The sequence below is a fragment of the Tachyglossus aculeatus genome, chromosome 9 (assembly GCF_015852505.1).
Source record: "Tachyglossus aculeatus isolate mTacAcu1 chromosome 9, mTacAcu1.pri, whole genome shotgun sequence".
NCBI classification, from domain to species: domain Eukaryota; kingdom Metazoa; phylum Chordata; class Mammalia; order Monotremata; family Tachyglossidae; genus Tachyglossus; species Tachyglossus aculeatus.
In genome coordinates this window covers 1639110-1654094 of record NC_052074.1, presented here as the reverse complement: position 1 = coordinate 1654094, position 14985 = coordinate 1639110, and the positions used below count along the sequence as shown (strand labels likewise).

Below are 14985 nucleotides of genomic sequence, written 5' to 3'. Positions count from 1 at the left end.
TCAATAAATACGATTGATTGATCGATCAGGATCTTTTAGACTGTGAGCCCACCGTTGGGTAGGGACTGTCTCTATATGTTGCCAACTTGGACTTCCCAAGCGCCTAGTCCAGTGCTCTGCACACAGTAAGCGCTCAATAAATACGATTGATTGATTGATTGATTGACCTGGGCCGCCCTCGGGCCCCCTGGACGGCCCCATCATCATCATCATCATCCACCGTATTTATTGAGCGCTTACTGTGTGAGGAGCACCGGACTAAACGCTTGGGAAGTACAAATTGGCAACATCTAGAGACAGTCCCTACCCAACAGTGGGCTCACAGTCTAGAAGGGGGAGACAAAACCAGATATACTAACAAAATAAAATAAATAGAATAGATATGTACAAGTAAAATAAATAGAGTAATAAATCAGTACAAACATATATCCATATATACAGGTGCTGTGGGGAAGGGAAGGAGGTAAGATGGGGGGATGGAGGGGGGCGAGGGGGAGAGGAAGGAAGGGGCTCAGTGTGGGAAGGCCTCCTGGAGGAGGTGAGCTCTCAGTAGGGCCTTGAAGGGAGGAAGAGAGCTCTAGATGTTCCCAAGCGCTTAGTCCAGTGCTCTGCACACAGTAAGCGCTCAATAAATACAATTGATTGATTGATTGATCAGGACCTGGGCCGCCCTCGGGCCCCCTGGACGGCCCCATCATCATCATCATCATCATCATCATCAATCGTATTTATTGAGCGCTTACTAAGCGCTTGGGAAGTACACCACCAACAGCGTCAGGGTGGGAGCGGACGGATGACCGGGCGAGGGAGGACGGGGCACCGACTCACTCATTCGGTCGTATTTATTCAGCGCCCGACTGCGGGCAGGACACCGTACGAAGCGCTTGGGAAGTACAATAGTAATCGATCGATCAATCGTATTTATTGAGTGCTTACTGTGTGCGGAGCACTGGACTAAGCGCTTGGGAAGTCCAAGTTGGCAACATCTAGAGTCTTTTAGACTGTGAGCCCACTGTTGGGTAGGGACTGTCTCTATATGTTGCCAATTTGCACTTCCCAAGCGCTTAGTCCAGTGCTCTGCACACAGTAAGCGCTCAATCAATACGATTGATGATGATGATATGTTGCCAACTTGTACTTCCCAAGCGCTTAGTACAGTGCTCCGCACACAGTAAGCGCTCAATCAATACGATTGATGATGATCTAGAGACGGTCCCTACCCAACAGCGGGCTCACAGTCTAGAACGGGGCAGAGAACGAAACCAAACATAGTAACGAAATAAAATAAATAGAATAGGTATGTACAAGTAAAATAAATAAATAAATAAATAGAGTAATAAATATGTACAAACATATATACATATATGCAGGTGCCGTGGGGAAGCACCTGTATATAAAGCACCATATATAAAGCATAATAATGATAATGAGGGCATTTATTAAGCGCTTACTACATGCAAAGCACTGTTCTACTGTGAGCCCACTGTTGGGTAGGGACTGTCTCTATATGTTGCCAACTTGTACTTCCCAAGCGCTTAGTCCAGTGCTCTGCACACAGTAAGCGCTCAATAAATACGATTGATTGATTGCTTGATTGATTGATTCTACGCGCTGGGGTAGATACAGAGTAATCAAGTTGTCCCACATGGGGCTCACAGACTTAATCCCTATTTTACAGATAAGGTAACTGAGGCCCAGAGGAGTGAAGAGACTTGCCCAAAGTCACACAGCCGACAAGTGGCGGAGCCGGGATTTGTACTTCCCAAGCGCTTAGTCCAGTGCTCTGCACGCAGTAAGCGCTCAATAAATACGACTGATTGATTGATTGATTGGCACATAGTAAGCACTTAATAAATACCATCATCACCATCAGGGAGGGAGGGATGAGGGGATGGACGGCCCTCCCTCCGCACGTCCGCCAAGCTAGCTCTCTTCCTCCCTTCAAAGCCCTACTGAGAGCTCACCTCCTCCGGGAGGCCTTCCCACACTGAGCCCCCTCCTTCCTCTCCCCCTCTTCCCTCTCTCCATCACCCCTGCCTTACCTCATCATCAATCGTATTTATTGAGCGCTTACTGTGTGCAGAGCACCTCCTTCCCCTCCCCACAGCACCTGTATATATGGATATATGTTTGTACAGATTTATTACTCTATTTATTTTACTTGTACATATTTATTCTACTTATTTTATTTTGTGAATATGTTTTGTTTTGTTGTCCATCTCCCCCTTCTAGACTGTGAGCCCGCTGTTGGGTAGGGACCGTCTCTAGATGTTGCCGACTTGGACTTCCCAAGCGCTTAGTCCAGTGCTCTGCACACAGTAAGCGCTCAATGAATACGATTGAATGAATGAATGAATGCTCTGCACACAGTAAGCGCTCAATAAATACGATTGAATGAATGAATGAATGAATGAATGAATGAATGAATGAATGAATGAATGAGATGCAGGACGTCCCTACTCATGTCCGGCCAGACTCCAGGGTTCACGGAGGGTCTCTCTGGGCTCTCGCCGAGGGGCTCATAACAATAATAATAATAATGATGGCATTTATTAAGCGCTTACTATGTGCGAAGCACTGTTCTAAGCGCTGGGGGGGATACAAGGCTCATAATAATAATAATGATGGTATTTGTTAAGCGCTTACTATGTGCAAAGCACTGTTCTAAGCGCTGTGGGGGATACAAGGCTCATAATAATAATGATGATGGTATTTGTTAAGCACTTACTATGTGCGAAGCACTGTTCTATGCACTGGGGAGATACAAGGTGATCAGGTTGTCCCACGGGGGGCTCACAGTCTTCATCCCCATTTTCCAGATGAGGGAACTGAGGCCCAGAGAAGTGAAGTGACTGGCCCAAAGTCACCCAGCTGACAATTGGCGGAGCCGGGATTTGAACCCATGACCTCTGACTCCCAAGCCCGGGCTCTTTCTCCTGAGCCATGCTGCTTCTCTAATAATAATAATAATGATGATGATGGTATTTGTTAAGCACTTACTATGTGCAAAGCACTGTTCTAAGCACTGGGGAGATACAAGGTGATTAGGTTGTCCCACAGGGGGCTCCCAGTCTTCATCCCCATTTTCCAGATGAGGGAACTGAGGCCCAGGGAAGTGGTGACTGGCCCAAAGTTACCCAACTGACAATTGGTGGAGCCGGGATTAGAACCCATGACCTCTGGCTCCCAAGCTCGGGCTCTTTCCCCTGAGCCACACTGCTTCTCTAATAATAATAATACTGATGGTATTTGTTAAGCGCTTACTATGTGCAAAGCACTGTTCTAAGCACTGGGGGGATACAAGGTGATCAGGGTGTCCCCCGGGGGGCTCACAGTCTTCATCCCCATTTTCCAGATGAGGGAACTGAGGCATAGAGAAGTGAAGTGACTGGCCCAAAGTCACCCAGCTGACAATTGGTGGAGTCGGGATTTGAACCCATGACCTCTGACTCCCAAGCCCGGGATCTTTCCCCTGAGCCATGCTGCTTCTCTAACAATAATAATAATGATGATGATGGTATTTGTTAAGAGCTTACTATGTGCAAAGCACTGTTCTAAGCACTGGGGGGATACAAGGTGATCAGGGTGTCCCCCGGGGGGCTCACAGTCTTCATCCCCATTTTCCAGATGAGGGAATTGAGGCATAGAGAAGTGAAGTGACTGGCCCAAAGTCACCCAGCTGACAATTGGTGGAGTCGGGATTTGAACCCATGACCTCTGACTCCCAAGCCCAGGATCTTTCCCCTGAGCCATGCTGCTTCTCTAACAATAATAATAATGATGATAATGGTATTTGTTAAGTGCTTACTATGTGCAAGCACTGTTCTAAGCACTGGGGGGATACATGGTGATGAGGTTGTCCCCAGAGGGCTCAAAGTCTTCATCCCCATTTTCCAGATGAGGTAACTGAGGCCTAGAGAAGTGAAGTGACTGGCCCAAAGTCACACAGCTGACAATTGGTGGAGCCGGGATTTGAACCCATGACCTCTGACTCCCAAGCCCAGGCTCTTTCCCCTGAGCCATGCTGCTTCTCTAACAATAATAATAATAATAATAACAATAATGGTATTTGTTAAGCGCTTACTATGTGCCAAGCACTGTTCTAAGCACTGGGGGGAGACAAGGTGATGAGGTTGTCCCGCTGGGGGCTCCCAGTTTTCATCCCCATTTCACAGATGAGGGAACTGAGGCCCAGAGAAGGGAAGTGACTGGCCCAAAGTCACCCAGCTGACAATTGGCAGAGCCGGAATTCAAACCCATGACCTCTCCCAAGCCCCGGCTCTTTCCCCTGAGCGATGCTGCCTCTCTAATAATAATAATGATGATGGTATTTATTAAGCGCTTACTATGTGCCAAGCACTGTTCTAAGCGCTGGGGCGATACAAGGTGATGAGGTTGTCCCACGGGGGGGCTCCCAGTCTTCATCCCCATTTTCCAGATGAGGGAACTGAGGCCCAGAGAAGGGAAGTGACTGGCCCAAAGTCACACAGCTGACAACTGGCGGAGCCGGGATGGAGGGGCTGGAGCCAAAGGGGGTTCAGAGGAGCCCCCAGGCTACAGGGGGTGGGGGGGTGGGAATGGGGGAGACTCCACTGTCCCCCAGCCCCATTCCCCCCACCAGTCAAATTCCTTTTACTGGGACCGGGTCCCCCCATCCCTGCTCCGGCCTTCCTCTCCCGGGGGGCTGCATTCATTCGAATCCTGTTTCCTGAGCACTGACTGTGTGCAGAGCACTGTACTGAGCACTTGGAAACTACACAGCGCAGCTCAATGGAAAGAGCCCGGGCTTGGGAGTCCGAGGTCATGGGTTCGAATCCCGGCTCCACCACTCGTCAGCTGTGTGACTTTGGGCGAGTCACTTCTCTTGAAAAATGGGGATGAAAACTGAGAGCCCCCCGTGGGACCACCTGATTACCTTGTAACCTCCCCAGCACTTAGAACAGTGCTCTGCACATAGTAAGCGCTTAATAAATGCCATTATTATTATAACATAAAATAAAATGAAATATGATTAATAACATTATTTTAAATTTTAAAATATAATACAATTGTTAAATATTATTAAATCATAGTCTCCCCCTTCTAGACTGTGAGCCCACTGTTGGGTAGGGACTGTCTCTATGTGTTGCCAACTTGTGCTTCCCAAGCGCTTAGTACAGTGCTCTGCACACAGTAAGCGCTCAATAAATACGATTGATTGATTGATTGATTGATTGATTGGATTGATAGTTGGATATTATCATTATTATTATTCTGCGTCCCCGACCAGAAGGGAAGATGGGACGGCCCCGCCCTGTCCGGCGAGTTGGGGACGCTGAGTAAATATTTACTTGTACGTATCTATGCTATATCTTTTATTTTGTTAATATGTTTGGTTTTGTTCTCTGTCTCCCCCTTCCATCAATCAATCAATCAATCGTATTTATTGAGCGCTTACTGTGCGCAGAGCACTGGACTAAGCGCTTGGGAAGTCCAAGCTGGCAACATATAGAGACGGTCCCTACCCAACAGTGGGCTCACAGTCTAGGAGGGGGAGACAGAGAACAAAACCAAACATATTAACAAAATAAAATAAATAGAATAGATATGGACAAGTAAAATAAGTAAATAGAGTAATAACTATGTACAAACATATATACATATATACAGGTGCTGTGGGGAAGGGATGGAGGTAAGACGGCAGGGGGTTGATGATGATGATGATGATGGCATTTGTTAAGCACTTACTATGTGCAAAGCACTGTTCTAAGCGCTGGAGAGGATACAAGGTGTTTAAGTTGTCCCATGTGGGGCTCACAGTCAATCCCCATTTTACAGATGAGGTAACTGAGGCTCAGAGAAGTTAAGTGACTTGCCCAAGTTCACACAGCAGACACGTAGCAGAGCAGGGATTCGAACCCCTGACCTCTGACTCCAAAGCCCGGGCTCTTTCCACTGAGCCATGCTGCTTCTCTAGGGTTGGGTAGGGACCGTCTCTATATGTTGCCAACTTGGACTTCCCAAGCGCTTAGTACAGTGCTCTGCAATCAATCAGTCGTATTTATTGAGCGCTTACTGTGTGCAGAGCACTGTACTAAGCGCTTGGGAAGTACAAGTTGGCAACATATAGAGACGGTCCCTACCCAACAGTGGGCTCACAGTCTAAAAGGGGGAGACAGAGAACAAAACCAAACATATTAACAAAATAAAATAAATAGAATAGATATGGACAAGTAAAATAAGTAAATAGAGTAATAACTATGTACAAACATATATACATATATACAGGTGCTGTGGGGAAGGGACGGAGGTAAGACGGGGGTGGGGGGTTGGGTAGGGACCGTCTCTATATGTTGCCAACATGGACTTCCCAAGCGCTTAGTACAGTGCTCTGCAATCAATCAATCAATCGCATTTATTGAGCACTTACTGTGTGCAGAGTACTGTACTAAGCGCTTGGGAAGTCCAAGTTGGCAACATCTAGAGACAGTCCCTACGCAACAGTGGGCTCACAGTCTAGAAGGGGGAGACAGACAACAAAACCAAACATAGTAACAAAATAAAATAAATAGAATAGATATGTACAAGTAAAATAAATAAATAAATAGAGTAAGGAGGTAAGATGGGGGTCAATCATCATCATCATCATCAGTCATATTTATTGAGCGCTTACTGTGTGCAGAGCACTGCACTAAGCGCTTGGGAAGTCCAAGTTGGCAACATATAGAGACAGTCCCTACCCAGCAGTGGGCCCACAGTCTAACAGCACACAGTAAGCGCTCAATAAATACGACTGATTGATTGATTGATTGATTTAGCGGACGCCACAGGAGCCTGGCGGGGCGGGGCCGGACGCTGCTTTTCCCAAACAGGAAGAGGGAGCGGGCCAAACCCCGGCGGCACGTGCTCCGTGATGCCCGGGGCTCCTCCCTGGCAGCCGGACTGCTGGCGCCAGGGATGAGAGGATGCGGATCCCATCTCCTCTCCACTCCGGTGGCCTCTGAGATAAGCACCCACAGCATCCTCCTCCTCCTCCTCTTCCTCTCTGGCATTCCCTTTCCCAGGCAGGGCCTTTCCCAGGGAAGCCCGGGACTGTGTGCCCCCAAACTCACTCTTCGACTATCGTCCTTTAGAGCCGAAGTGGCCGGCAGGCAGAGAGTGTGTGTCTTCTGCTGGGGTACTCTCCCAACCGTTCAGTACAGTGCCGGCCCGACGGGACATAGCACATTGTCCCCCCCTTTTAGACTGTGAGCCCACTGTTGGGTAGGGACTGTCTCTATATGTTGCCAACTTGTATTTCCCAAGCGCTTAGTACAGTGCTCTGCACTCAGTAAGCGCTCAAAAAATACGATTGATTGATTGATTGATTGATTGATTTAGTGGATGCCACAGGAGCCTGGGGTAGGGGCTGTCTCTATATGTTGCCAACTTGGATTTCCCAAGTGCTTAGTACAGTACACTGCACTCAGTAAGCGCTCAATAAATACGATTGATTGATTGATTGATTGATTGATTTAGTGGATGCCACAGGAGCCTGGGGGTGGCCACCAGCCGGTCTAAAGGCCTTTTAGACTGTGAGCCCACTGTTGGGTAGGGACTGTCTCTATATGTTGCCAACTTGGACTTCCCAAGCGCTTAGTACAGTACTCTGCACTCAGTGCTCAATAAATATGATTGATTGATTGATTGATTTAGTGGATGCCACAGGAGCCTGGGGGTGGCCACCAGCCGGTCTAAAGGCCTTTTAGACTGTGAGCCCACTGTTGGGTAGGGACTGTCTCTATATGTTGCCAACTTGTACTTCCCAAGCGCTTAGTACAGTGCTCTGCACTCAGTAAGCGCTCAATAAATACAATTGATTGATTGATTGATTGATTTAGTGGATGCCACAGGAGCCTGGGGGTGGCCACCAGCCGGTCTAAAGGCCTTTTAGACTGTGAGCCCACTGTTGGGTAGGGACTGTCTCTATATGTTGCCAACTTGTACTTCCCAAGCGCTTAGTCCAGTGCTCTGCACTCAGTAAGCGCTCAATAAATATGATTGATTGATTGATTGATTGATTGATTGATTTAGTGGATGCCACAGGAGCCTGGGGGTGGCCACCAGCCGGTCTAAAGGCCTTTTAGACTGTGAGCCCACTGTTGGGCAGGGACTGTCTCTATATGTTGCCAACTTGTACTTCCCAAGTGCTTAGTCCAGTGCTCTGCACTCAGTAAGCGCTCAATAAATACGATTGATTGATTGATTGATTTAGTGGATGCCACAGGATCCTGGGGGTGGCCACCAGCAGGTCTAAAGGCCTTTTGGACAGTGAGCCCACTGTTGGGTAGGGACCGTCTCTATATATTGCCAACTTGTACTTCCCAAGCGCTTAGTCCAGTGCTCTGCACTCAGTAAGTGCTCAATAAATATGATTGATTGATTGATTGATTAATTTAGTGGATGCCACAGGAGCCTGGGGGTGGCCACCAGCCGGTCTAAAGGCCTTTTAGACTGTGAGCCCACTGTTGGGTAGGGACCGTCTCTATATGTTGCCAACTTGGACTTCCCAAGCGCTTAGTACAGTACTCTGCACTCAGTAAGCGCTCAATAAATACAATTGATTGATTGATTGATTTAGTGGGTGCCACAGGAGCCTTGGGGTGGCCACCAGCCGGTCTAAAGGCCTTTTAGACTGTGAGCCCACTGTTGGGTAGGGACCGTCTCTATATGTTGCCAACTTGTACTTCCCAAGCGCTTAGTACAGTACTCTGCACTCAGTAAGCGCTCAATAAATACGATTGATTGATTGATTGATTGATTGACATTGAGGAGATCGATCTCTGTCCCTCCAGGTCAGAGACAGCAACCCCACCATGACAAGTTTGGATGCTAGCGTGGTGCTCCAGCGCTTAGAACAGTGCTTTGCACATAGTAAGCGCTTAACAAATACCATCATTATCATTACAACAGTGCCTGGCACATAGTAAGCGAGACTGTGAGCCCGCTGTTGGGTAGGGACCGTTTCTATATGTTGCCAACTTGGACTTCCCAAGCGCTTAGTCCAGTGCTCTGCACACAGTAAGCGCTCAATAAATACGATTGAATGAATGAATGAACTTGTACTTCTCAAGTGCTTAGTACAGTGCTCTGCACACAGTAAGCGCTCAATAAATACGATTGAATGAATGAATGAATGAATATGTTGCCAACTTGTACTTCCCAAGGGCTTAGTACAGTGATCTGCACACAGTAAGCGCTCTGCACACAGTAAGCGCTCAATAAATATGATTGAATGAATGAAGCGCTTAGTACAGTGCTCTGCACACAGTAAGTGCTCAATAAATACGATTGAATGAATGAATGAACGAATGAATGAATGAATATGTTGCCAACTTGGACTTCCCAAGAGCTTAGTCCAGTGCTCTGCACACAGTAAGCGCTCATTAAATACGATTGAATGAATGAATGAATGAACTTGTACTTCCCAAGTGCTTAGTACAGTGCTCTGCACACAGTAAGCGCTCAATAAATACGATTGAATGAATGAATGAATGAATATGTTGCCAACTTGGACTTCCCAAGCGCTTAGTCCAGTGCTCTGCACACAGTAAGTTCTCAATAAATACGATTGAATGAATGAATGAATATGTTGACAACTTGGACTTCCCAAGCGCTTAGTCCAGTGCTCTGCACACAGTAAGCGCTCAATAAATACAATTGAATGAATGAATATGTTGCCAACTTGTACTTCCCAAGCGCTTAGCCCAGTGTTCTGCATACAGTAAGCGCTCAATAAATACGATTGAATGAATGAAGCGCTTAGTACAGTGCTCTGCACACAGTAAGTGCTCAATAAATATGATTGAATGAATGAATGAACGAATGAATGAATGAATATGTTGCCAACTTGGACTTCCCAAGAGCTTAGTCCAGTGCTCTGCACACAGTAAGCGCTCATTAAATACGATTGAATGAATGAATGAATGAACTTGTACTTCCCAAGTGCTTAGTACAGTGCTCTGCACACAGTAAGCGCTCAATAAATACGATTGAATGAATGAATGAATGAATATGTTGCCAACTTGGACTTCCCAAGCGCTTAGTCCAGTGCTCTGCACACAGTAAGTTCTCAATAAATACGATTGAATGAATGAATGAATATGTTGACAACTTGGACTTCCCAAGCGCTTAGTCCAGTGCTCTGCACACAGTAAGCGCTCAATAAATACAATTGAATGAATGAATATGTTGCCAACTTGTACTTCCCAAGCGCTTAGCCCAGTGTTCTGCATACAGTAAGCGCTCAATAAATACGATTGAATGAATGAAGCGCTTAGTACAGTGCTCTGCACACAGTAAGTGCTCAATAAATATGATTGAATGAATGAATGAACGAATGAATGAATGAATATGTTGCCAACTTGGACTTCCCAAGAGCTTAGTCCAGTGCTCTGCACACAGTAAGCGCTCATTAAATACGATTGAATGAATGAATGAATGAACTTGTACTTCCCAAGTGCTTAGTACAGTGCTCTGCACACAGTAAGCGCTCAATAAATACGATTGAATGAATGAATGAATGAATATGTTGCCAACTTGGACTTCCCAAGCGCTTAGTCCAGTGCTCTGCACACAGTAAGTTCTCAATAAATACGATTGAATGAATGAATGAATATGTTGACAACTTGGACTTCCCAAGCGCTTAGTCCAGTGCTCTGCACACAGTAAGCGCTCAATAAATACAATTGAATGAATGAATGAATGAATGAACTTGTACTTCCCAAGTGCTTAGTACAGTGCTCTGCACACAGTAAGCGCTCAATAAATACGATTGAATGAATGAATGAATGAATATGTTGCCAACTTGGACTTCCCAAGCGCTTAGTCCAGTGCTCTGCACACAGTAAGTTCTCAATAAATACGATTGAATGAATGAATGAATATGTTGCCAACTTGGACTTCCCAAGCGCTTAGTCCAGTGCTCTGCACACAGTAAGCGCTCAATAAATACAATTGAATGAATGAATATGTTGCCTACGCGTACTTCCCAAGCGCTTAGTCCAGTGCTCTGCACACAGTAAGCGCTCAATAAATACGATTGAATGAATGAATATGTTGCCAACTTGTACTTCCCAAGCACTTAGCCCACTGCTCTGCACACAGTAAGCGCTCAATAAATATGACTGAATGAATGTTGCCAACTTGTACTTTCCAAGCGCTTAGTCCAGTGCTCTACACAGTAAGCACTCAATAAATACGATTGAATGAATATGTTGCCAACTTGGACTTCCCAAGCGCTTAGTCCAGTGCTCTGCACACAGTAAGTGCTCAACAAATACGACTGAATGAATGAATGAATGAATATGTTGCCAACTTGGGCTTCCCAAGCGCTTAGCCAGTGCTCTGCACACAGTAAGCGCTCAATAAATATGACTGAATGAATGAATATGTTGCCAACTTGTACTTCCCAAGCGCTTAGCCCAGTGCTCTGCACGCAGTAAGCGCTCAATAAATATGACTGACTGAATGAATGTTGCCAACTTGGACTTCCCAAGCGCTTAGTCCAGTGCTCTGCACACAGTAAGTGCTCAATAAACACGATTAAATGAATGAACACGTTGCCAACTTGGACTTCCCAAGCGCTTAGTCCAGTGCTCTGCACACAGTAAGCGCTCAATAAACACGATTGAATGAATGAATGAATGAGTGAGTGAATGAATGAATGAATGAATGAATGAATGAATGAATGAATGAATGAATGACAAAAGGAAAGCCGCCTCCGAGGGGGGCGGGTGTGTCCCGGCGCCGCCCGCCAGAGGGCGCTCCGGCCCCGCCCGCACGAGCCGGGGCCGCGCGCGGGGGGCGGAGCTGCGCATGCGCGCTAAGCTCTCCGTAAACACCAATAATCGATCCATCGATCGACGGATCGATCCCTTCAACCGGGAGCTTCCCGGCGGCCCCCAGCTGCTGGCTGCGGCCCAGCCGGCCTCCAGGGGGCGCGCGGGGGTGGGGCGGATTCCCGTCAAACCGGAAGTCGGGGCGGCACAAACCGGAAACGGGGCAGAAGCACTTCCGGGGGCAGGGAGCCCCGCCTCCTGCTTTGCCCCGTGGGATGCCGGGAAAACTACTCCCAGAATCCCCCGAGGCGAGGGGCCTAACGGCCAGCAATCAGAATAATACTACTAATAATCATGGGATTTGTTAAGCACTTTGTTAAGCGCTTAGTACAGTGCTCTGCACATAGGAAGCGCTCAATAAATACAATTGATTGATTATATGTTGCCGATTTGCCCTTCCTAAGCGCTTAGTCTATTTATTTATAAATAGTCTATTAGTCTATTTATTTATTTTATTTGTACATATCTATTCTATTTATTTTATTTTGTTAGTATGTCTGGTTTTGTTCTCTGTCTCCCCCTTTTAGACAGTGAGCCCACTGTTGGGTAGGGACCGTCTCTATATGTTGCCAACTTGGACTTCCCAAGCGCTTAGTACAGTGCTCTGCACACAGGAAGCGCTCAATAAATACGATTGATTGATTCTCAAGTGACTTGACACTTGACATATGTACAAATATGTTTGTACAGATTTATTACTCTATTTATTTATTTATTTATTTTACTTGTCCATATCTATTCTATTTATTTTATTTTGTTAGTATGTTTGGTTTTGTTCTCTGTCTCCCCCTTTTAGACTGTGAGCCCGCTGTTGGGTAGGGACTGTCTCTCTATGTTGCCAACTTGGACTTCCCAAGCGCTTAGTCCAGTGCTCTGCACACAGTAAGCGCTCGATAAATACAATGGATTGATTGATACCAGTCTAGAAGAAGCACCAGAGCAGCACCGTGGCTCAGTGGAAAGAGCCCGGACTTTGGAGGCAGAGGTCATGGGTTCAAATCTGGCTCCGCCACTTGTCAGCTGTGTGACTTTGGGCAAGTCACTTCACTTCTCTGGGCCTCAGTGACCTCATCTGGAAAATGGGGATCAATCAATCAATCGTATTTATTGAGCGCTTACTGTGTTCAGAGCACTGTACTAAGCGCTTGGGAAGTACAAGTTGGCAACATATAGGGGATGAAGTCTGTGAACCCTACGTGGGACAACGTGATTACCTTGTATCCCCCCCAGTGCTTAGAACAGTGCTTTGCACATAGTAAGCACTTAATAAATTCCATTATTATTATTATTATTACCATAAAAATCAAAACCCAAAGAGGCTTCTAGTATATGTTGCCAACTTGTACTTCCCAAGCGCTTAGTACAGTGCTCTGCACGTAGTAAGCACTTAATAAATGCCATTATTATTAGTAGTATTAGTATTAGTATTAGTATTATTACCATAAAAATCAAACCCCAAAGAGGCTTCTTGTATATGTTGCCAACTTGTACTTCCCAAGCGCTTAGTACAGTGCTCTGCACGTGTAACCACTTAATAAATGCCATTATTATTATTATTATTACCATAAAAATCAAAACCCAAAGAGGTTTCTAGTATATGTTGCCAACTTGTACTTCCCAAGCGCTTAGTACAGTGCTCTGCATGTAGTAAGTGCTTAATAAATGCCATTATTATTATTATTACCATAAAAATCAAAACCCAAAGAGGCTTCTAGTATATGTTGCCAGCTTGTACTTCCCAAGCGCTTAGTACAGTGCTCTGCACGTGTAAGCGCTTAATAAATGCCATTATTATTATTATTATTACCATAAAAATCAAACCCCAAAGAGGCTTCTAGTATATGTTGCCAACTTGTACTTCCCAAGCGCTTAGTACAGTGCTCTGCATGTGTAAGCGCTTAATAAATGCCATTATTATTATTATTATTACCATAAAAATCAAACCCCAAAGAGGCTTCTAGTATATGTTGCCAACTTGTACTTCCCAAGCGCTTAGTACAGTGCTCTGCACGTGTAAGCGCTTAATAAATGCCATTTTTATTATTATTATTATTACTACCATAAAAATCAAACCCCAAAGAGGCTTCTAGTATATGTTGCCAACTTGTACTTCCCAAGCGCTTAGTCCAGTGCTCTGCACGTAGTAAGCGCTTAATAAATGCCATTATTATTATTATTATTACCACAAAAATCAAACCCCAAAGAGGCTTCTAGTATATGTTGCCAACTTGTACTTCCCAAGCGCTTAGTCCAGCGCTCTGCACACAGTGAGCGCTCAATAAACACGACTGATTGATCGATCGATGGATTCTAGTCCCAGCTCTGCCTCCTGTGTGAGCTCGGACAAGTCACGTAGCTTCTCTGGGCCTCAGTTTCCCCATCGGGAACATGGGATACGGACCCAACCCTCCCTCTTATTACTCTATTTATTTATTTAGTTATTTTACTTGTACATTTCTATCCTATTTATTTTATTTTGTTGGTACGTTTGGTTCTGTTCTCTGTCTCCCCCTTTTAGACTGTGAGCCCACTGTTGGGTAGGGACTGTCTCTATGTGTTGCCAATTTGTACTTCCCAAGCGCTTAGTACAGTGCTCTGCACATAGTAAGCGCTCAATAAATACGATTGATTGATTGATAGATTGATTAGACCGTGTGTCGTCGAGGACCGGGCCCGTTCTCACGATCCTCTGCCGGCCCCGGCCCTCCGCACAGAGTGAGCACTGAGGCCTTGCTCCGTAGAGGAATCAATCAATCGTATTTATTGAGCGCTTACTGTGTGCAGAGCACTGTACTAAGCGCTTGCATGCCCAGCCCCAGGAGGACCCCCTCCCCGAGGGGAACGCTGAGAGGAAGAGCGCTTACCTTCACCGGACGAGTCGGAGAGGTCGATGATCACAAACAGTCTTCCCTCGGGCTCCAGATCGATCTGTGAGGAGAGCCGGACTTTAGAGAGGCGCGGAGGCTCCCGCTCCCCACGACTCCCACCCACACGCAACGTCCCGGGGATCAATCGATCAATCAATCGATCGTATTTATTGAGCGCTTACGGTGCGCAGAGCACTGGACTCGGCGCTCGGGAAGTCCAAGTTGGCCACGCATGGAGACGGTCCCTACCCGACAGCGGG

At 46.2% G+C, this 14985-nt stretch overlaps 1 protein-coding gene across 1 annotated transcript in view; it reads right to left on the bottom strand.

The window, feature by feature from the left end:
- PRKCE (protein kinase C epsilon) overlaps positions 1-14985 on the bottom strand; it is a 184523-nt gene that overhangs the window by 87626 nt on the left and 81912 nt on the right. Inside the window, exon 2 of the mRNA XM_038751135.1 lies at positions 14723-14786. Coding sequence (XP_038607063.1) covers positions 14723-14786 — 64 coding nt within the window. The remainder of the gene's footprint in view (positions 1-14722; positions 14787-14985) is intronic.